Genomic DNA, 25,920 nt, shown 5'->3' with positions numbered 1-25,920 from the left:
ATCTTTATAATGATAACAATATGTAATGATATGTAATTTGCGGTTATGCATATAAGTTATATGAAATTATGAATAGCCTATTGTATATGTAACAGGGCATTAAAGTACTTACTGTTAAGGTAAGTACTGTAAAGTTACATAGGCAATTTAGGGGGCTCTGCGATGCAACCGCACACATTTGCGACGCAGTTTGTGAACATTTGTTTGAAGAACGATAGATTCGGGAAACATTAAATCACTGAACTACAACTTGTAACCAGGGGCATCGCCAGTGGGCGTGAAAAGGGAACATAGGACATAGGGCCATGGCAATTTAGGGGCAAGCGACAGCAAGCGGCAACCCCCCACCTTAAAACCACCCCACCCCACCCCCCAGGTGCTGTATACTTTTGCCAATCCCCGCTACTCTCCTTCACTTTCGCCAATCACCACCTCCTCCCCTCCCCACTCTTCACTTCGCCGATCGTCAACTCCTCCCCGCCCCCTACTCTTCACTTTCACTGATCAGCACCCCCACCCAACCCCCTGTCTTCAATTTATGATTAAAGGGGTCCACTAAGGAAAAAATTGTACAAAGGGCCCAAAATTGTTGGCTACTTCCCTCATTGTAACAACAGAACTTGCAACTTTTGAGTAACGATGGTCTTTGGAAACCCGCCCCTGATCTGCTGTCGTTGATATCAAGAATACTTGATTTCTCACTCAGTCATATTAGTCTGAAACCGACAGTGGCGTTGAGTAATGATCCAAACGCTCTATAATACCATCAAACCCAGTCCAACAGGAACCCTAAGTCAATGTTTGAGCAGCTCTTCGTGTAATGTTTGCAAAGGCACAGCAACAAGGATGACCTTGCTTGCATATTGACGAAATTGTATGCATGTTATACGATTTTCCCTTCAGCTATTTCTGCAGCTGAAGTTTGTCTTTATTGAGTGAGGAAGCAGGTTTAGCGTGAGCTGTTTTTCTCCAGCGGAGGCTTTTGTTATATTTAAGGGCACGCTACACAATGTGCTGCTATTTAAAGCACACAAATCTTTTCCTGTGTTCAGAAGACGTTTGCATTCAATCACACAGCTTAACTCTATTGATTATTTCTGAACGGAAGGATGGATTTCAGCAGTGTGGAGTGATTATAACAATAGTCATGCTATTTTAGTGTTGTCGAAAACACTGGTTTATGGCTCAAATACTAAAGGATTTTAATATAGACACTTAAAAATACTTATCCTTAGGGTTCAGAGTTTGTATTTACAGTATATATTATGATTCATCTCTTAAAGCAGCAGTTCATACATAAAGCCTGTAAGTTTGCTGATGATTTGTTGTTGTTTTTCAGGCTTTACTTTACTTCAGTATAAACAGTAAAGATGATTTTTGGTTACAAAGTAAAAGTGAGCCTTGATTATTCACGAAAAGCAAGTCAAGTAAAATATTAATAAGAACAGTTACCAATCAAAACATGTTCAAGGGCAGGAATATCCAATGTACAGTGCTTCCGGAAACTATTCATAGCGCTTCACGTTTATGTTACAACCTTATTAAATTCATTTATTTCCTCAACATTCTACACACAATACCCCATAATGACAATGTGTAAAAAGATTATTTGAAAGTGTTGCAAATTTATTCAAAATAATAAAGCTGAAAATCAGATGTACATCAGTATTCACAGCCTTTGGCGTGAAGCTCTAAATGGAGCTCAGGTACATTCTGTTTCCACTGATTATTCTTGAGATGTTTCAGCAGCTTAACTGGAGTTCACCTGTGGTCAATTCTGTTGATTGGGCATGATTTGAAAAGGCATACACCTGTCTATATAAGGTCCCAGGGTTGACAGTGCATGCCAAAGCACAAACCAAGCATGAAGACAAAGGAATTGTCTGTAGACCTCCGAGACAGGATTGTCTCGAGGCACAAGGCTGGGGAAGGTTACAGAGAAATTTCTGCTGCTTTGAAAGTTTCAATGAGCACAGTGGCCTCCATCGCTAAGTTAAAATGTTTGGAACCACCAGGGGCCTGATGTATCAACGCTGCGTACGAACAAAAACTTTGCGTACAACAGATTTCACGCTCACGTTTGGATTTACTACACTGAAAAAAAAATATTCAAAGATGATTCCTTGGATTTACTCTTTTTTTTACGTTAAGTGGTTGTAAACAGTTTATTTGGGCTGAATTTAAACAAACAAATTAAGTTGAACATTGCTCAATTTGATTTGTTTGTTTAAATTCAACACAAATAAATTGTTTACAACAGTTTGGCATGCAACACTTTTTTCAGTGTAACAATGAAATTAACGTGAGAATGCGCGCTGGTCCACGGCAACTTCATGTCTAGCGTACGTGCATTTCTTGTGTGTTTGTTTTATTTCCATTGGCGACTCCTAGAGGCAATTATGTTAAATTGCACACTACAAAGTATCTTTGAGCTGTGTAATGGCAGCTGTATGGGATGAAATCATCCGCATGTCTAGCAGGTATATAAGGTTTCCATACCATGCAGTTTACCAACCAAACATTAAAGAGCAATTTACAGCAATTGCTGGTTTTCCCAATGTAATCTGAGCGATCGACTGCACGCACATTGCTATAAAGGTGCCATCTGAAGACGAAATTGCATACACGAATCGGAAACATTTCCATTCAATAAATGTGCAAATAATATGTGATGCTCAAATGCGCTTAACAAATATTGTGGCAAGGTGGCCTTTGTCTACCCATGATTAATTCATCTTCACAAACAGCATGGTTGGGATGAGGCTCCAAGGTGGCAGGCACTCGGTCAGTTGTAGAGCGGGCGATTGGGCAGCTGAAATGCCGGTGGCGCTGCCTTGATAAAAGCAGAGGGGTGCTGCTTTACCGCCCTAACAAAGTGTTCCTCTAATACATCTGTGTCTCCCACAGACACGGATACTACTCCAGACAGTAAAGTGTCACCCACAATTAAGGCAATGCTCTCCTCAAAGGGTGTTAGTTCAGCATCTCCTGTTCCTCCGCCTGTTCGGTCTACATTTTGACGGTGCGCCACTGTTCTCCTCTTAGCTTGCACCTTTACATCGGACCATTTCTTTTTTAATTCGTTCACAGTACGATGTTCAGACCCCACTGCGTTAAACGCACCAGCTTAAACTCTCCCACTCTATTTTTTTTCTTTTGTTATTAATTCCGGTGAACAAACTTGCAAATAACACAGTTTTTCTCTGGTCTACCTTCGATTGGAGCACCTCCAATTCACATTCTGCGAAGTTTCTCTTCTTGCTTGCTTTTGCCATTGCTTTTTTTAATTGGTTTTGCCAAAGTGGAGTCATTACCATATTTATTAGGGGGAGGAGGCAGGGAGGGGATTTGCGCTTGTGCACGTGTGCTCAGTTTAATGTTAATTCGGCTGTACAAAGAGAATATGTGTGGGAATCTGCGTATGCAGTGTTTCATACATCTGAATTTTTTACTGCGTACGCACATTACCATACCAGAATACATTGCCTGACAAAAGTTATGTGGATCCTAATTGTAAGAGCAACAAATAATAACTTGACTTCAGTTGATCATTTGTAAAAGTGTCAGAAGGTGGATTTTTCTGATGAATCATCTGTTGATCTGCATCCCAATCATCACAAATACTACAGAAGACCTACTGGAACCCACATAGACCCAAGATTCCCACAGAAATCAGTCAAGTTTGGTGAAGGTAAAATCATGGTTTGGGGTTACATTCAGTATGGGGGCATGCGAGAGCTCTGCAGAGTGGATGGCAACATCAACAGCCTGAGGTATCAAGACATTTGTGCTGCCCATTACATTACAAACCACAGGAGAGGGCAAATTCTTCAGCAGGATAGCGCTCCTTCTCATACTTCAGCCTCCACATCAAAGTTCCTGAAAGCAAAGAAGGTCAAGGTGCTCCAGGATTGGCCAGCCAGTCACCAGACATGAACATTATTGAGCATGTCTGGGGTAAGATGGAGGAGGAGGAATTGACGATGAATCCAAAGTATCTTGATGAACTCTGGGAGTCAAAAAAAATCCAGGCTGAAGCGTGAATTTCCTGGTTATTTAAGTCAGATTTTCAGGCAGTTTTCTGAGTAGGCCTAACCAAAAGACCATCTAAAACTGGCATACCAGCAAGTTGAATGTAGCCTCAGATCATTTCAACATCAGTGTGTGAATTGTGTAACTAATCTAAAAGTTTGAAGTCGGACACTTCCTGCAGGACGTGTGGTTTCTTATCTGCGCTCGCGGCTCTCATTACAATGGCAGTTTTCAATTACAGAAGCGCAGATAAAAGTGAAATTCAGGCCCTTCAGAGAGCACTTTATCTCTCATTCTTTACACTTTAGAGCCCATAATGTGGATTTAACTGTCTTTTAATTTTCTCATGTTAGCAATTTCACCAATTAAGATCGAAGCCACAGATTACGCTTCACATTAATGAAGACTTGTAGTTTAATTCACTTAAATAAACGAGTGATGTGGATTTAAAGGGACAGTTCATCTAAAATTTTAAAAATGAGTCATCATTAACTGGTCTGTCGTCTGTTGAGCACAAAAGAAGATATTTTGAGGAACGTTGGAAGCTATTGACTTCTGTAGTGTTTGTTTTTTTCTACTGCGGATGTCAATAGCATGGGTTTTTAACATTCTTCAAAATATCTTCTTTTATGTTCGACAGAATAAAGAATCTTTTTTTTGGAAATAGTAAGTACTTTTTTTCTCATTTTTTGGGGGTGAATTATGCCTTTAAGGTGATACAGAAATGCAAAAATAATTCATTTTTCTAAAATGCACTTGTCAGTTTTGGGGCTTTTTGGCTTTTCATAATGTCTAATGGATTGAAAAACACTTAAAAGGGCGTATTTTATCACCGTTTTATACATTTTTGTTAGTAGATTTAAATTATGATCTCTAAATGAGGCTTAAATGTGTGATTTCCATATGACAATTCATTCAATGAAAGATTGTGGATTTTTTTTTTCTGCCTGTTTGCAGTATTTTCTGAATTACAAAGTGAAAGATTTTCAAATCTTTTTAATAAAATTCCATTGGTTCTAACCTGTCACAAAAAAATAATAATAATAATGAATATATATATATATATAATTTTATAATTTTTAACCTGTCTATATACTGTGTTTTGATTTTTGTGTTAGAAATGTATGCAAACTAGAATATTTAATTAAATAATGCCTCATTTTATAATTAAACTATATATTGAGCATTTAATGAAATAATGTCTTATATGCATAATTAAACTACATTTTGAACATTTAAGTGCTAGAAATGCATGCAAACTACCACATATTTAATGAAATAATGTCTCATATGCATAATTAAACTACATTTTGAACAGTTTTGTGCTAGAAATGTATGCAAACTACCACATATTTAATGAAATAATGTCTCATATGCATAATTAAACTACATTTTGAACATTTTTGTGCTAGAAATGTATGCAAACTACCACATATTTAATGAAATAATGTCTCATATCCATAATTAAACTACATTTTGAACATTTTTGTGCTAGAAATGTATGCAAATTACCACATATTTAATGAAATAATGTCTCATATGCATAATTAAACTACATTTTAAAGAGTTTTGTGCTAGAATTGTATGCAAACTACCACATATTTAATGAAATAATGTCTCATATGCATAATTAAACTACATTTTAAACATTTTTGTGCTAGAATTGTATGCAAACTAGCGCATATTTAATGAAATAATGTCTCATATGCATAATTAAACTACATTTTGAACAGTTTTGTGCTAGAAATGTATGCAAACTACCACATATTTAATGAAATAATGTCTCATATGCATAATTAAACTACATTTTGAACATTTTTGTGCTAGAAATGTATGCAAACTACCACATATTTAATGAAATAATGTCTCATATCCATAATTAAACTACATTTTGAAAATTTTTGTGCTAGAAATGTATGCAAATTACCACATATTTAATGAAATAATGTCTCATATGCATAATTAAACTACATTTTAAAGAGTTTTGTGCTAGAATTGTATGCAAACTACCACATATTTAATGAAATAATGTCTCATATGCATAATTAAACTACATTTTAAACATTTTTGTGCTAGAATTGTATGCAAACTAGCGCATATTTAATGAAATAATGTCTCATATGCATAATTAAACTACATTTTGAACATTTATGTGCTAGAAATGTATGCAAACTACCACATATTTAATGAAATAATGTCTCATATGCATAATTAAACTACATTTTGAACATTTTTGTGCTAGAAATGCATGCAAACTAACACATATTTAATGAAATAATGCCTCAATCGCATAAATAAACTACATTTTGCAAATCTTTGTGCAAGAACTGTATGCAAACTAACATATATTTAAATAATGCCTTGTTTTATAATTAAAATATATTTTATGTGCGAGAGGTATATGCAAACTAGCAGGTATTTAATAAAATAATGCTTATTTGCATAATTAAATAATATTTTGAACTTGTTATTGCTGGAAATGTGTGCAAACTAATTTGCATATTTTTTTGTGATATTAATGTATGCAAAATAGCATGTTTAATTAAATACTGCCTCATTTGTTTAATTAAACTATATTTTTGACTCATTTGCATAATAAACTATATTTTTGTGCAAGAAGTATATGCAAACTAGCACATATTTATTGAAATACTGCATAATTTGTATAATTGAACAACATTTTAGACATTTGTGTGCAAGAAATGTTATGTTAGCATGTATAAAGTGAAATAATATCTCATTTGCATAATTAAACTACATTTTAGACATTTTTGTGCTAGAATTGTATTCAAATTAGTGCATATTTAATTAAACAATGCCTCATTTGCATATGAAACTGCATTTGACATTTTTGTGCTGGAAATGTATGCAAACTAGCACATCTTTAAATGAAACTACCTCATTTGCATAATTAAACTACATCTTAGACATTTTTGTGCTAAGAAATTTATACAAATTAGCATGTGTTTAATGAAATAATGCCTCATTTGCATAACCTTCATTTTAGACATTATTTATATAAGAATTGTAAGCAAACTAGTACATCAGTGTATAATCTGCATAATTAAACTACATTTACCCTGTTTACTATGCACTGTTTTGCATTGACGTCTCCATTTTTGGCTCTGTGTGACAGGTGATGGAGGTCTGCGGTGCGAAGCGGCTTGGCTTCTTTGGCTGTGGTCAGTTTTACGCGGCTCTGAAGCTGTTGGCCGCGGCTCAGGCTGGTCTGCCGGTGCGTCTGGAGAGCATTGCAGGCGGTGAGTCTTCTATCCTCAACTAAACGGGATCAGGGATTTAGTTTTGCATGCTTGGCTTTCCGCTAAAGAGGGATAACTGTGATGTCGTGCTGAGCGGAGAAAGCGCCACACGCTGAGCTCAACTGGCTGAGAGTGAGCCTGTGTGTGAACTCAAACACAGGACAATTTCCTTATATGCTGTTATTGTTTATCTGAATTTACACACAATGACGAGCTCGTTTTTCTTCTGCTGTTACTCGGGGTTCCGTTCAATCCATCAAATTTGAAGCAGTTATGCTGTTTGAAATCTTTAGTTTATTTTTGTGTAATATAGAATCCAACATTGGAATAAAATTGAAATAACATACACTCACCGGCCACTTTATTAGGTACACCTTACTAGTACCGGGTTGGACCCCCTTTTGCCTTCAGAACTGCCTTAATCCTTCGTGGCAGAGATTTTGGTCCATATTGACATGTCAGCATCACACAGTTGCTGCAGATTTGTCGGCTGCACATCCATGATGCAAATCTCACGTTCCACCACATCCCAAAGGTGCTCTACTGGGTTGAGATCTGGTGATTGTGGAGGCCATTTGAGTACAGTGAACTCATTGTTTAATGTTTAACTCTTGTTTAAGAAACCAGTCTGAGATGATTCGCACTTTATGACATGGCGTGTTATCCTGCTGGAAGTAGCCATCAGAAGATGAGTACACTGTGGTCATAAAGGGATGGACATGGTCAATAACAATACTCAGGTAGGCTGTGGTGTTGACATGATGCTCAATTGGTACTAATGAGGCCCAAAGTGTGCCAAGAAACTATTCACCACACCATTACACCACCACCAGCCTGAACCGTTGATACAAGGTATGATGGATCCATGCTTTCATTTTGTTGATGCCAAATTCTGACCCTATCATTTGAATGTCGCAGTAGAAATCGAGACTCATCAGTCCAGGATATCCGCTCTCTGGATATTTTCTCTTTTTCAGACCATTCTCTGTAAACCCTAGAGATGGTTGTGCGTGAAAATCCCAGTAGATCAGCAGTTTCTGAAACACTCAGATCAGCCCGCCTGGCACCAACAACCATGCCATGTTCGAAGTCACTTAAATCATCTTTCTTCCTCATTGTGATGCTTGGTTTGAACTAGAGCAGACCGTCTTGACCATGTCTACATGCCTAAATGCATTGCGTTGCTGCCATGTGATTGGCTGGTTAGAAATTTGCATTAACGAGTAGTTTGACAGGTGTACCTCATACAGTGGCCGGTGAGTGTACAGTATGTATAAAGGAATTTTTACAAATGCTTAATAAATCAAGTGTTATTATTTATGATGTAAAGTAATGATATAATCATAACACTATTTATTACATAAATTATATTATACGATATTCAAGATTTGTATTAATTTTTATTGTTAATTATGCTACTGTAAATATGTTTAATATTTAATTTAACTTTATAAAAAGTAAAAATAATAATAGAATAGTAAAATAGATTATAAATTATTAATACTATTAATATTTATTATTATTATTATTATTATTATTGTTATTTATGTTAATAATAATAATAATAATGACGTTTTTTAGTGTTGTGGTATTATTTTTATTGTTTATACAAGTAATTATTTACACAATTACTTGTTTTTTTACGATAACATTATTTTTATTTTGGTTTAAAATGTTTTGAATGCATGAATGGATGAATGCATAGAAATATTGATAGATGAATGAATGCATAGATGGATGGATGGATGGATGGACGGGCGGACGGACGGATGGATGGATGGATGCATCGATAGATGCATGGATGGTTGGATTGATGGATGGATGGATAGATAAATGCATATATGGATGGATGGATGGATGAATGGATTAATGCATAGATGGATGCATGATATATGAATATAGATAGGTAGATAGATAGATAGACAGACAGACAGATAGATAGATAGATAGATAGATAGATAGATAGATAGATAGATAGATAGATAGATAGATAGATAGATAGATAGATAGATAGATAGATAGATAGATAGATAGATAGATAGATAGATAGATGTTTTGTGAATGTTTTGTGTTAATAATGTACATTGTTTATTAAATATCAAGTTATTTTTACCTGTCACCGCCGGAATAACTGCACCATGATCACAGCAGTGAGTGTTACTTGAGTACACACCACCCGTTTCTAGTTTCAATAATATTTTCTGAAACACTGGTATGCAAAATTTTGAGCTGGTGAAATAACTCAAATGTTAACCCAGACAGAAACAAAACATTCATTCCTTACATGTATTGACTTAAGCAGAGCGGGAGGTGAATTCAGCTGCAGGTTTCTCCCGGATTAGACTGTAATCCTGGTACAGAGTGTTACTGAAAGACCTCGAGACGAGCTCAGATGACCTGATCGCTCGAGATCACTGTGGCTGTGTTTAGCCCACACATGATCCACTGCTTTAACTATGTCCAGACCAGGAGAAACACTGAGTTTGTGGACAGTAAGACTTTATCTTGATGACCTTAAGGCACCTTTGAGGAATGACTGGTTGGGTTGTGTTTACACTTTAAAGAAGATCATGAGGATCATCTGAGCTCCTCATCCTGAAATCCCAAATGCTGTGTTGCACTCATGGAGGGTAGTTCAAATCAGCAGCAAAATATTGATGGATGGATGGATTGATGGGTAAATGGATAGATGGATGAATGGATGAAGGGACGATATATGGATGGATGAATGATATATGGATGAATGAATGAATGAATGAATTCATAGATTGATGGATGGATGGACAGAAGAATGTGTGGATGGATGGATGGATGGATAAATTGATGGATGGATGGAAGAAAGAATGGATGGATGAATGGATGGATGAATGCATGGATGGATGAATTGATGGTATATGGATAAATGATAAATGGATAGATGGTAAATGGACTGATGAATGGATGGACGAATGCAAAGATGGAGAGATGAGTGCATGAATGTATAGATTGATGGATGCATGCATGGATAGATGGATGAATGCATAGATTGATGGATGAATGCATAGATGGATGAATGTTTTTATAGATGGATGGATGAATGTATAGATAGATGGATGAATGTATAGATAGATGGATGAATGCATAGATGGATAAATGTATAGATAGATGGATGGATGGATGTATAGATAGATGGATGGATGAATGCATATATGGATGAATGTATAGATGGATGGATGGATGGATGAATGTATAGATAGATGGATGAATGCATAGATGGATGAATGTATAGATAGATGGATGGATGGATGTATAGATAGATGGATGGATGAATGCATAGATGGATGAATGTATAGATAGATGGATGGATGGATGCATATATAGATAGATGGATGTATTGATAGATGAATGCATAGTTGGAGAGATGGATGAATGTGATGGATGGTTGAATAGAAAGGATGGATGGATGGATGGATGGATGGATGGATGGAAGATTGCATAGAGATTAATGGGTGAATGGATTAATGTATAGATAGATAGATGAGTGTATTGATAGATAGATGGATTGATAGATGGAAGAATGAATTGAAGGATGGATAGATGGATGAATTTAATGAATTGGAGGATGGATCGATGGAAAAATACCTAGATGGATGGATAAATGCATGGATGAATGAATTGGTGGATGGATAAATTGATTGTATATGGATAGATGGATGGATGGATGGATGGATGGATGGATGGATGGATGGATGGATGGATGGATGAAAGAATACATGGATTGATGGATAATATATGGGTAAATGGACTAATGGATATATGGATGCTATATGGATGGATGGATGGATGGATGGATGGATAAAAGAATGCATAGATCAATAGATGGGTGGATGGATGGATAGACGGATGGATTGATAAATGTATAAATGGATGGATGTATTGATGGATGGATGGATGGATGGATGGATGGAAGAGTTCATAAATAGATGGGTGGATGGGTGGATGCTTGAATGTATAAATGGATGTATGGATAAATAAATGTATGAATAGATGGATGGATGGAAGAATGCATAGATGGATGGATGGATGGATGGATGGATGAGTGAATGGGTGGGTAGATAGATAGATAGATAGATAGATAGATAGATAGATAGATAGATAGATAGATAGATAGATAGATAGATAGATAGATAGATAGATAGATAGATAGATAGATAGATAGATAGATAGATAGATAGATAGTCTTATTCCTCTGTATTGCTCTATAAGTGCACTGACTCTGAAGTGTTTACTAGTGTGCTGTTCTGAATGTGGCATCCTTTATCTTCCTCACAGAACTTCCTCTTCCTGTGTTTGTTGGAATAACAAATGAGCTCGACATGCGTTACGCCAATCACCTCTCGACCAATGAGAGCCAGCCTCACATCCTGGGCTCTGTCCCAGCCTCCGCCCCTCGCCCCCCCACAGACAGAGCTGTGCTCAGGCATCCAGACACCAGCATGGACAAACCGGTCAGTTCATCATCGCTCACATGCATCTGCTGTTTCTTTATTTAATCATCACTGTAAAGACTCTGGATTTCACAATTTCCAATTATTTTACTTCAGAAAATAATTTAGAAATATTAAATGTATTTATTATTTATTTTGTTATTTTACTGCTGTTTATTATGATATTTTATTGTAAATTTTAATGAAATTTTTCATTTATTTTTATTAATAATATTGTCCATAATCTATTAATTATTAGGACTCATTGCATATGCAGGATCAGTCAAGTATTATTATTATTTATGCTGTGAAATTATCAAGTTTATTATTGTTTACTGTCATGTTTTTTAAGTATTTTACATTAAGATGATATGTTGCAGGTATAAAACCCATAATAATTTAATAATAGTATAAATATTATTGTTAATAATAATAATAATAATTTATTATTATTATTAAATATTATTTTTATTAAAAAAATGTCAAATGTAATGTGCATTAGAATTATTATTATTATTATTATTATTATTATTATTATTATTATTATTATTATTATTATTATTATTATTATTATTATTCCTGTTAATAATAATAAATACATTATTTAGTGTTGTTGTATTATTTTTTTATTCTTTATACAAGTAGTTATTTACCTAACTACTTTTATAACTACTACTACTACTACTACTATTATTATTATTATTATTATTATTATTATTATTATAAAATATTATTAAATAAAATGCTAAATGTAATGTACATTATGAATATTTTATTATCTCAAAGGTTTTATTATGATTCATGGTATTTTATTATTATTTTGAATGAAATTATTTGGTGTGGTAGTTTCATTTTATTATTATTTAATTATATAACATGAAAACATAATATCTATCATTAATGTTTTATTATAAAAATCTATTATTATTTATAAAATAAATATTATAATTATTATTATTATTATCATTATTATTATTATTATTATTAGTAGTAGTAGTAGTAGTGGTAGTATTAATAGTATTTTCATAATAATAATAATAATAATAATAATAATAATAATAATAATAATAATAAATAAATAAATACATAATTTAGGGTTGTGGTATTATTATTTATTCTTTATAGAAGTAATTATTTACCTAACTATTTTTTATAATCTATTATTATTATTATTATTATTATTATTATTATTATCATTATTATTATTATTATTATTATTATTATTATTATTATTATTAATCTCATTATTTAATGTTTGATTATTAGTTAGTGTATTCACTCATTTCTGTGTTTGTACCTGACAGGAGGTGTGGTCTCCACCAAGGTCTCCACCTAGCATCTCTCCGCCCCGCTCACCATCAGCCTATCGCAGCTTTACATACAGTGCACAGAGAAACGGAACAGACACGCTATTGGGTAAGAGCCACTGTCAATCATTCTCTATTCAGTAAACCAGGTTTGGGGTGACACGGTGGCTCAGTGGTTAGCACAGTTGCCTCACAGCAAGAAGGTCGCTGGTTTGAGTCCCAGCTGGATCAGTTGGCAGATCTGTTGTAGATCAAAAGTACACTACCTTACAAAAGTCTTGTCGTAGATCCCAGTTGTAAGAGCAACAAATAATAACTTGACTTCTAGTTGATCATTTGGAAAAGTGGGAGAAGGTTGATATTTCTAATGGATCATCTGTTGAACTGCATCCCAATCATCACAAATACTGCAGAAGACCTACTGAAACCCACATGAACCCAAGATTCTCATAGAAATCAGTCAAGTTTGGTGAAGGAAAAATCATGGTTTGCGGTTACATTCAGTATGGGGGTGTGTGAGAGATCTGCAGAGTGGATGGCAACATCAACAGCCTGAGGTATCAAGACATTTGTGCTGCCCCTTACATTACAAACCACAGGAGACGGCAAATTCTTCAGCAGGATAGCGCTCCTCATACTTCAGCCTCCACATCAAAGACCATTAAAGCAAAGAAGGTCATGATGGTCCAGGATTGGCCAGCCCAGTCACCAGACATGAACATTATTGAGCATGTCTGGGGTAAGATGGAGGAGGAGGCATTGAAGATGAATCCAGAGAATCTTGATGAACTCTGGGAGTCCTGCAGGAACGCTTTCTTTGCCATTCCAGATGACTTTATTATTAAGTGATTTGAGTTTGAGATGTATGGATGCAGTCCTCCAAGCTCATGAGAGTCAGAGACAATATTCATTCTGTTTCCACTGCAGCATGACTTTATATTCTATACTGGACATTATTTCTGTTAAGTGACAAGACGTTTGTCTAAGTAAAGTCAGATCTTACTGTCCTAATGAAGTAATTAAAAATCAAGTTATCAAAAAAGTCAAGTTATTATTTATTGTTCCTGAAACTTGGATCGGTGACAAGACTTTAGTCAGGTCGTGTATTAGATGTACTTTGACTATTAAATCATTTGAGTGTTTTTAGCTCATTTGGATTTGGAGTTCTGGATGATCATTTTGCACCAGAAAATCCTCAAACTGATTTTTATATTTTTATTTTTTGTTCCTGATAAAGTTCTTTTTGCAGCAATGCCAGTGGAAAAGTGAGAGAAAAACACACACACACACACACACACACACACACACACACACACACACACACACACACACACACACACACAGCTGTCTGACAACATCAGGGTATCGAGCCACGTCTGCGGTCACAGTGTGTGAAACATGCCGTCTGTGTGCTTCTGTTACCTAATAACATCAGCACTGCGTGTGCGTGTGAGAGAGAGTTTATGGTGTGTGTGTGTGTGTGTGTGTGTGTGTGTGTGTGTGTGTGTTTGCACATGTGGATGTGTATGTTTGTGTGTGTGTGCGTGTGAGAGAGAGCTTGTGGTGTCTGTGTGTGTGTGTTTGTTTGTGGATGTGTATGTTTTTGTGTATGTGTGTGTGTGTGTGTGTGTGTGTGCGTGCGTGTGTGTGTGTGTTTGCACATTTGGATGTGTATGTTTGTGTGTGTGTTTGCGTGTGTGTGTATGTTCGTTTGCATATGTGGATGTGGATGTTTGTGTGTGTGTGTGTTCGTTTGCGTATGTGGATGTGCTTGTTTGTGTGTGTGTCTGTGTGCTTGCTTGTGTGTGTTTACTTGTGTGTGCATGTGGATGTGTGTATGTCTATATATGTGTGTGTGTGTGTGTGTGTGGTGTGTGTGTGTGTGTGTGTGTGTGTGTGTGTGTGCGTGTGTGTGTGTGTGTGTGTGTGAGTGTGTGTGTGTGAGTGTTTGCGTATGTGGATGTTTGTGTGTGTATGTCTGTGTGTATGTGTGTATATTTACATTTGTGTGTGTGTGTGTGACTGTGTGTGTGTGTGTGTTTGCACATTTGGATGTGTATGTTTGAGTGTGTGTTTGCGTGTGTGTGTATGTTCGTTTGCATATGTGGATGTGTATGTTTGTGTGTGTGTGTGTTCGTTTGCGTATGTGGATGTGCATGTTTGTGTGTGTGTCTTTGTGCTTGCTTGTGTGTGTTTACTTGTGTGTGCATGTGGATGTGTGTGTGTGTGTGTGTGTGTGTGTGCGCGCGTGTGCGTGTGTGCGTGTGCATGTGTGTGTGTGTGTGTGTGTGTTTGCGTTTGTGGATGTGTATGTTTGTGTGTGTATGTCTGTGTGTATGTGTGTATATTTACATTTGTGTGTGTGTGTGTGTGTGTGCGTGTGTGTGTGTGTGTGTGTGTGTGTGTGTGTGTGTGTGTGCGTGCGTGTGTGTGTGTGTGTGTGTGTGAGTTCAGCCTTGAGCTGCTGTCTGCCCTCAGAAAACAGTTGGCTAATTGCTGCTCTCCTGTGGCGGATTGATATCACACTCCTCTAATCACACACACCTGTCGACTAACAAGGCTTCAGTCCATCCACAGGCAGCACAACACGCACACATATCAGCAGGCAGCACAACAGACAGTTTGATGAAACACACACACATTGACAGGCAGCACAACACAATCAAGAGACATTCTGATGAAACACACACACACACACACATCAACATGCAGCACACTCAGTAGACATTCTGAGCGAACACACACACACACACACATGCTTTCCTGGGAAAGCCTTGAGCCTGCATATGCTGTGTACCCACAGTGGTGTGTTTAATGTAATAACACACTCCTTGTTTTTCCTCGTGGATCTTTACACTCCAGAATAGTTGAGCATGAAGCAGTATTGAAGCACAATGAACTTTCTTCATTAGTCATTTGTAATTGACTGTCATTTATATTAAAACGTGCAATAGATGCAAAATAATGCATTCATTACAGAGTGAATCTACTGCAGATTGTCATGTGAATGGGGTTTTTGCATATACAACAGCGCCCCCTTCAGCTCAGCAGGAAGTAACGCAAGAGGAGATTTAATTCAGTCTCACTGGGTGTTTAATTTAATGTATGTTTTGGATAGACATAAATAAGGATAGATAGATAGATAGATAGATAGATAGATAGATAGATAGATAGATAGATAGATAGATAGATAGATAGATAGATAGATAGATAGATAGATAGATAGATAGATAGATAGATAGATAGATAGATAGATAGATAGATAGATAGATAAAAAGATAGATGGAAGGAAGATGGGAAGGAAGATGGGTGTTAGATAGATAGATAGATAGATTGATTGATTGATTGATTGATTGATTGATTGATTGATTGATTGATTGATTGATTGATTGATTGAACAAACAGAAGCACAGAGTGGTAGACGTAATGATGGACAGATGAATAAATATATGGATTTAAAATAGATGAATGGAATGAAGGATATATTGGATGTATAGATGGATGGACAAATAGAAGGATGGAAGGATGAGTGGATAGAACAGGGGTGTCCAAACTACGGCCCGCGAGGCTTTTTATAAATATTAATGGAATCTGGCCCGTTATATAAAAATGAACGTAATTCAATAAATAACCACCGGGTGTCGCTATCACATGCCTTCAATTAGGCAGCAGTTCCTATTATGAAGTAAGACGAACCGACCAAACTGAAGGAAGCATAATTGATAATCACGTTTTGGCGAGCCATGGCGCAACCAAGAAAAAGGAAAATCAACAGTGAGTGATAGAAAGAAAGAAGGATGTATGGATGGATTGATAGAAAGAAGGATGTATGGATGGACAGATAGACAAAAGAATACTGATGCATGAATAGTTGGATACATAGATTGATGTAAAGAAGGATGGATGAATGGACAAAGACGGATGGATGTACAGATGGACAGCAGGATTGATGGAAGGATGGACAAAAGAAAGATGGATGGACAGCTGAATAGATGGATTGATAGAAAGAAGGATGGATAGATGAATAAAGAAATATGAGTGAAGGTATGGATTGATAGAAAGAAGAATGATAGATTGAAAATATGGATGGATGGATGGATAGATGGATGGATGGATGGATGGATGGACAAAAGAAAGATGGATGGATGGGTGGATGGATGGATGGATGAAAGATGGATACGTACAGACGGAAAGAAACTAGACAGACAGACAAACGGATAGAACGGTAGACTGAACAATAGAGAGACAGATGGATGGATGGATGGATAGATGGATGGATGAAAGATGGATGGATGGAAAGAATGGGTGGATAAATGGATGGATGGACAGTTGGATAGCTATTTGGATGGATGGAGAGACAGAAGAATAGATGCATGGAGTGTAAATGGATGGATGGATGGATGGATGGATGGATGGATGAATTAATGGATGAAAGAAAGATGGATGGATGGATGTATCGAAAGAATAGATGGATGGCTAGTTAGTTGGATGGATAAATGGATGGATGGATTAACGGATGGAGAGACATAAGGATGGATAGAAGGACAGATGGAAGAATAGTTGGATAGAGGGATGGATAGAAAAATGGATGGGCAAAGAAAGATGAATGGATGGATACATGCATGGAAGGACAAAAGAAAGAAAGAAAGAAAGAAAGAAAGAAAGAAAGAAAGAAAGAAAGAAAGAAAGAAAGAAAGAAAATACGGAAGGAAGGCAGGCAGGAAGGAAGGACAAACGCACGGACACAAGGAAAGAAAGGATGAAGGACGGATGGACAGACAGAGTTTTCCTCATTGTTATCTCCCACTCATCAGCATTATTGAGTGCAGCTCTGCATTCTTCATCAGTCAGCAGGGAACATTAATACTTAATTCACCATCTCCACAGAAGAGAACAGTTGTGCTGGAAGAGCTTCAGATGTAGAAACATTCTCAAGATCAAACCTCAATCCTCCAGACTGCAGTCATATCACAGATCATGGCCATCAATGATCATCATGCTGAATAATTCAGACCGTCATTTAATCACTTGCTATTTCATTGTCTCATTTATTATTCCAGTAAGCGTTCTCTATTGTTCTGTTGTCTTTTGTTTCAGTATCATCTGCTGACAGGGTTTAATGCCGTGTCTGTGCCTTCTGCATCAGTGCTGTCAAAATATTTACATGCCAAAATCAGTGATGACAGTAATGTAATGCTCTTGAGGGAGTCGACTGTCTGTCTTCACCTTGAAAGATTCAATCTCTTTTTGTCTTGTTGTCACTCACAGCGTATGATGGTAAAATGGCGGGTCGTCCCAGTGTTCCTCAGGAAAATGCTTCTCCGGGCCATTATTCTCTCAAACTGCAGCCGGAGCAGCCTTCCATCACACGTGTGAGTATTTTATTTTATTTTATTTTATTTTATTTTATTTTATTTTATTTTATTTTATTTTATTTTATTTTATTTTATTAAATTACATTTTATTTTATTAAATTACATTTTATTTATTTTATTTTATTAAATTACATTTTATTTATTTTATTTCATTAAATTATATTTTATTTTATTTTATTTTATTAAATTACATTTTATTTATTTTATTTTATAATAAATTTTTATTTTATAATTATTTGTATTTTTTATTACATTTTATTTTATTAGATTTATTTTATTTTATTTTATTAAATTACATTTCATTTTATTTATTTAATATATTTAATTTTATTTTATTATATAAAAATTACATTATTTGTTTTATGAAATATTTTTTTATTTAAAACATTTAATTTAATTTTATTTAATTTTATTTTATTATATGAAATGACATTATTTTATTTAATTAAATTACATTTTATTTAATTCAACTTTATTAAATTACTTTTTATTTTATTAAATTATATTTTATTTTATTAAATTACATTTATTTATTTACATTTTATTTTATTAAAATATATTGTATTTTATTTTATATTTTATTTAATTACATTTTATTTAATATATTTTTTTAAATTAAATTTCATTTATTTTATTTTATTACTTTTTATTTATTTATTTTATTTCATTATTTTTATGTTATTATTTTTTATTTTATTTTATTAAATTATATATTGTATTTAATATATTTTACTTTAATAAATTACATTTATTTTATTTTATTAGGTTACATTTTATTTATGCATTTATTTGGTTTCATTATTTATTTTATTGTATTTTATTAAATAATATTTTATTTAGTTTTATTAAATTACATTTTATTTTATTAAATTATATAATAATTTATTTCATTTTGTTTTATTATATTACATTTTATTTTATTTTATCAAATAACGTTTTATTTTAATTTTAACATTTAATAATTAAATAATTTAAGTTTAAATATTAGGTTTGGCAGTAATATGTGCTAAGAAAAAAAATTTGACATTAAAATATTTAGCTCTTTATCAAAGAAAGATAATATTGATAGTAAGATTACATCAATAATCCAAAGATTTTCTTTAATTAACAGTACAATTCATGGCATGGTCATTTATACATTCATTCATCAGGAGTCGCCGCAGCGGAACGAACCTCCAACTTATCCAGCATGCCTTTCTAGCTGTAACTCAGACTGTGGGGGAAACCGGAGCACCCAGAGGAAACCCACGCCACCACGAGAGAACATGCAAACTCCAAACAGAAATGCTAACTGGCCCAGCCGGGGCTTGAACCAGTGACTTTCTTGCTGTGAGGCAACAGTGCTAACCACTGAGCCATCGTGTCACCCTTCATGGCATGTTTCAGGGCTGTTTATAGATATTTAAGAAATGTTCAGTTTTGATTTTTTAATTCGGTACATTTATTACACTGTGAATATTTTTTATCTTCAAAAAAAGAAATGATTCATATGCACACACACACACACACACACACACACACACACACACACACACACACACACACACACAAACACACACAATTAAAGTTAAAATTATTAGCACTTCTCTGTAATTTATTCTATAATTTATTTTCATAAAATTTGCTATAATGTTTTAATGTTTTTTCTTCATGGGAAACTCTTATTTTTTTAACATTGACTGAATTAAAAGCAGTTTAAATTTTTTTAAAGCAATTTTTATTGCCAACATTATTAGCCCGGTTAAGAAATATAAATATTTTTTGATTGTCAACAAAACAATCCACTGTTATTTCACAAGAGTACTCATAATTTTGGCTTCAGCTGTATATTTTCAGTAGGTCTTCCTCCATTATTTGCAGATACTCAGGAGCCCAGTGCTTTCTTAATATTATAAACCTTAATGAAAGCCAAATTGCCCTGTAAAAGCTCTTGATTTGAGTCCTGCTCAGACTGTTGATTTCTCTCTTTCAAGGTTCCGTCAGTGGAGCGACTGGTGGAGCGAGTGGAGGTGGATTACTCGGACGACCCCTGGAGGATCACAGAGGAACAGCGGGAATATTACACTAACCAGTTCAGGAGTCTCCAGCCCGACCTCAATGCTCTTATCATGGGTAAGAGACATCAACACTGCTGCAAAACATCCCAGATTTATCCTGCATTTATTTATTCACCATTCTGCATTTATGATAGTGAATGGATGGATGGATGATTGAATCAATGAATTTAATCAGTGGCTGTATTTGGTTGTTGGGTGTCCACAAACAGAATTAGTCAATGGATTGTTGGATAGATATTTTGAATTGGTTGATTGGATGGATGGGAGAATGGATGGATAAACAGACGGATAAAATTATAGATTTAAAAAAGATGAATAGGACGATTGATGATTGATGGTTAAATATATTAATAGAATGATGGATGGATTGATGGATGATAGATAGATAGATAGATAGATAGATAGATAGATAGATAGATAGATAGATAGATAGATAGATAGATAGATAGATAGATAGATAGATAGATAGATAGATAGATAAAAGATAGATGGAAGGAAGATGGGAAGGAAGATGGGTGTTAGATAGATAGATAGATAGATAGATAGATAGATAGATAGATAGATAGATAGATAGATAGATAGATAGATAGATAGATAGATAGATTGATTGATTGATTGATTGATTGATTGATTGATTGATTGATTGATTGAACAAACAGAAGCACAGAGTGGTAGACGTAATGATGGACAGATGAATAAATATATGGATTTAAAATAGATGAATGGAATGAAGGATATATTGGATGTATAGATGGATGGACAAATAGAAGGATGGAAGGATGAGTGGATAGAACAGGGGTGTCCAAACTACGGCCCGCGAGGCTTTTTATAAATATTAATGGAATCTGGCCCGTTATATAAAAATGAACGTAATTCAATAAATAACCACCGGGTGTCGCTATCACATGCCTTCAATTAGGAAGCAGTTCTTACGACCTAAAACGAACTGACCAAACTGAAGGAAGCATAATTGATAATCACGTTTTGGCGAGCCATGGCGCAACCAAGAAAAAGGAAAATCAACAGTGAGTGCAGCAAATTTCAGTCACGTTGGGGCAAAGAATATTTCTTCACAGAAGTCAGCGGGAAATGTCTCTGTTTAATTTGCCAGGAATCAGTTGCAGTAACGAAGGAATGTAATATTAAAAGACATTATGAAACAAAACATCAGGCCTTCAGCTCTTCCTCTGGTCCCGAACGAGATCATAAAGTAAAACAATTAGCAGCTGCCCTATCAGCTCAACAACAGCAGTTTTTTTCGTGCTAATAAAGTGACACAAAACTCTACGCTGGCTAGTTATGAGGTGACTCAGCTAATCACACAGCACAGGAAACCCTTCACTGAAGGACAATTTATAAAGGAGTGTCTGATGAGTGTTGCAACTGTGATTTGCCCAGAGAAGATTCAAGATTTTAAAAACGTCAGTCTTTCTAGAAACACAGTTGGACGACGAATTAAAATAATTCCATAATAATATACACACGCACACACACACACACATATATATATATATATATATATATATATATATATACACACATATACGTGTCTGTGTGATGTATGTAAAATTTGGCCCGGGACAACTTTTTTTTTTTTTTTTTTTTTTGCATCTGGCCCTCGGCCCAAAAAGTTTGGACACCCCTGGGATAGAAGGTTTAAGAAAATGATGGATGGGTTAAAAGATGGATGGGTAGGAAGATTGATGGTTAAATATATTAATATAATGATGGATGAATAAATTAACAGATGGATGGATGGATTGACAGAAGGAGAGACAATGATTTATTATGGATTTAAAATAGTTGAATGGAATGATGGAAACATTGGATGTATGGGTGGGTGAGTAAATAGAAAGGTAGAGAATGAGTGGACAGAAGGTTTAATAAAACGATGGCTGGATGGATAGAAAATGTAATAGAAAGATGGATGAAACAATAGAAGGAGAGTGCTGGATGGATAGATTGAAGGATAATTTGATGGAGAGATCGATGGTTAGCTGGAAGAACAGAAGATAGATTAAATGGAGGGATAGAAGTGTGCTGCAAATTATGAATGATAGATGGATCAATAGGTGGGCAGATGGACTAAAAATGATGGATAGACATTATAAAGATGGATGATTGGTTAGATGAACAGAAAGATGGATGGATGTATAGGGGAATGGATGGATCGATTGATGTACAGACGAATGTATGGGTGAAAAGAAAGATGGATGGATGAATGGATGGATGGTTGGGGGGATTTGATTTGATTGATTTGATTTGATTTGATTTGATTTGATTTGATTTGATTTGATTTGATTTGATTTGATTTGATTTGATGGATGGATGGATGGATGGATGGGTGGATTTGATTTGATTTGAATTGATTTGAATTGATTTGAATTGATTTGATTTGATGGATGGATGGATGGATGGATGGATGGATGGATGGATGGATGGATGGATGGATGGGTGGATGGGGGGATTGGATTGGTGGGTGGATGGATGGACTGTTTTGGTACTTTGATGTATGGTTGGATGATTGGATTGGTGGATGGGGGGATTGGATTGGTGGGTGCATGGATGGACTGTATTGGTACTTTGATGGATGGTTGGACGGATAGATTGGATTGGTGGATGGATTGGATGGAAAGAGAGATATTTGATGGGTGGGTGGATTGATGGGTAGATTGCAGATCCCTGAATAGAAAAGTTGGTTGTATGGGAAAATGGATGTGAGATAAATGACTAGATTGAATGATTTATGGATTGTATAGATGGATAGAAAGCTGGATAGATGAATGGACAGAAGGCTAGAAGGCTGGATGGAAAGGACAGTTGGATAAATCAGTTTTTGTTGACATGTTTCCCTCTCAAGTTTGATCATTTCTCCTTCATGATATACTGTGGGAATGATGATTTATTGTTGGCAGTTTCATTTTTTAATGCTTTATTATTATTTTTTCCATGCAGGAGCTGTTGCAAAAAAACTTCTTCACCAAGTCCAAGCTTCCGATTCCAGAGCTGTCTCATATATGGTGAGTATAAAGCCTCAGTTCTGCTAACATACACTAGCAGTTTCCATTCAGAAATACAAACTAAACTTGTGAACAAAACTGGAATATTGCATAAAGCATTTATGAATAAAGCGGCATTTCCATCCAGTGAGTCTAAGAGAACAAAACCATCACTTCCTGATAAACTGACACCAAATATCAATAAGAAGAATGCAATTTGAATAGGTAGGAGAAGCCACTGTGCACCTATTTTCTTCTATAATAAGTTGCGCCTCAGAAGATTAAATGCATTGAACGCAATGCGATGGTTTTTGAAGGCGTGAGACGCTCTTTAGGAGCGTAGACAGTTTTGGAGCTAATAATAATATAATAATAATACTGAACTACTGTTTAATTCAGTTGAATTCACCTTTATTTCTATAGCTCTTTTACAATGTAGATTGTGTGAAAGCAGCTTCACATAGAAGGTCATAGTAGTGTCAGTCCAGTTTTCAGAGTTTAAGTTCAGTTGAGCTCAGTTCAGTGTGGTTTAATAATCACTACTGAGAGTCCAAACACTGAAGAGCAAATCCATGGATGTGCAGCTCTACAGATCCCGAACCATGCAAGCCAGTGGCGACAGCGGCGATGAAAAAACTTCACCAATTGAAGTGAAGAATTCAAAAACCCTGGCACAATGGCACAACCATTTCTCCTATGGCCAAACGTCTTGTGCAGAGCTGCAGACTAGGCGGAGGCTGGAGAAGCTGGGCCTCAGCGAAGACTCGTCTGTCCCTGGAGCGTCACAGGAATTATTCTAATGCTCATCACTCCTCCGTGACCACCACAGCAGCTGCTCAAGATACTGTCTGGTCCAGGATTATGGAAACCTTGGAATCATCTCGTCGCTGGTCTTGGATCGAATCAGTGGCGCTGCATAGTCTATGGGCCTCAGGATGAGTATCCCCAGGTGGACATAGAGAATGAAGAGAATAATTAGCGTAGCTGCTGTTCATAGTGTATATAAACGAGATGCAGAAACCTGTGTGGAGCACATTCATGTTTCATACCGCTAAGTGATGCACTGAGTGTATGCTTTGCTAAAAAGATAGGCTTTTAATCTAGTTTTGAACTGCGAGAGTGTGTCTGAGCCTCGGACTGTGATGACAGACTTTGGCTGAGGGATTTTACAGTGAGCAAAACAACATTTCAGATGAGATAAATTGAGCTTGAAATGCTGGTTTATCCATTAATGTTGTCCCACCCATTTTTATCATCACATGATCTGTAAAAACAAAATCACATGACTTTTTTTGACGCACATGCCGAAATTAATTCAGTAAGCGTGTTTCCATCATAGTTTACGCACATTTTTCTCATCAAACAAAAAGCTTATCCTACTCACTTGTGCGCACACATTTTTCCATGTGCATTTTTTTCAATGAATGTGCATCTTGGTGCAGGGTTGCCAGATATAGCTGACTTTTTCTATCCTAAAAGCTGTCCAAAACCCGCCTAAACGCACAAAAAATGCCCAAAATATCAGATTAATATTTTATATCATTTTAATTTATTTTAATCTAATTTAACCTAGTTACTTTACCTGTCATAATATTTTAACCATACAGCCACCAACACCAGCAGTCACAGAACCACAACATAACCGGATCACATCGAAACACTGCCCACCTGTCACTTACACACTGCACTAATGGCTCGTTTCCACTGACTGGTACGGTACGGTACGGGTACGGTGTCGGTTTGGTATGGGTCACCTTTATCAGGCTTGCGTTTCCACTAACAAGGGTACCCTTTTGGTGGGCGTGGTGTACGACAGAGAGTTTCAGTCGACATCATTCTAGCTCGAGGAAATGTCTACAGTAAAGCTGTACAGGTCATTCACATATCATATGAGGAGCACTTCTCACAAAACAGATGCTTTACACACATACATACTTGTGTAGAAATGTTTATTACTAACTTTTCTAGGAACATGAGTTGATTATAACTGCAGATCAATGACAGTGTGAAACAGCCGACTGTAACGTCTGTAATTATATTAAATAACTAAATAAATGAACATATAAACACATACAAGCCCCTTACAGTCTCCGATATGTTACCAAATACAGAAGAACTATACACAGCAGACATTTCGCCCGTATTTAGGTTCAAAACAAACAGAAATTATAGCCTACAGTCAGTGAAAAACCTCTTATCTGTGTATGTAAGCTTCAGCAGCACATGTATCCTCTGTTAGAAAGTAATTCCGTCATTCCCGGTTCATATTTAATCCAAAGGTGAAGATAATAAGTTAGTTAATCATGGAATTTTGTTCGCGTTTGCTGAAAAATAATGGCTTCCTTTTTTTTCCGGCTTCTCCTTTGTTTCTTCACCCGCTTCACTCTCACGTTTGTCAGTGTCTGACAGGATCGGGTTTCTAAA

The 25,920-nt window shown here is 35.6% G+C and overlaps 1 protein-coding gene across 1 annotated transcript in view; it reads left to right on the top strand.

Annotated features, from left to right (window-relative positions):
- reps2 (RALBP1 associated Eps domain containing 2) overlaps positions 1 to 25,920 on the top strand; it is a 109,115-nt gene that overhangs the window by 22,791 nt on the left and 60,404 nt on the right. Inside the window, exons 2-6 of the mRNA XM_056449279.1 lie at positions 7,169 to 7,292; positions 11,604 to 11,779; positions 13,063 to 13,174; positions 18,334 to 18,437; positions 20,414 to 20,552. Of these exons, the coding sequence (XP_056305254.1) occupies positions 7,169 to 7,292; positions 11,604 to 11,779; positions 13,063 to 13,174; positions 18,334 to 18,437; positions 20,414 to 20,552 (655 nt within the window). The remainder of the gene's footprint in view (positions 1 to 7,168; positions 7,293 to 11,603; positions 11,780 to 13,062; positions 13,175 to 18,333; positions 18,438 to 20,413; positions 20,553 to 25,920) is intronic.

This window comes from Danio aesculapii, chromosome 23 (assembly GCF_903798145.1).
Source record: "Danio aesculapii chromosome 23, fDanAes4.1, whole genome shotgun sequence".
NCBI classification, from domain to species: Eukaryota; Metazoa; Chordata; class Actinopteri; order Cypriniformes; family Danionidae; genus Danio; species Danio aesculapii.
The sequence above is the reverse complement of the archived record's forward strand: the minus strand, read 5'-3'. Positions and strand labels throughout refer to the sequence as shown.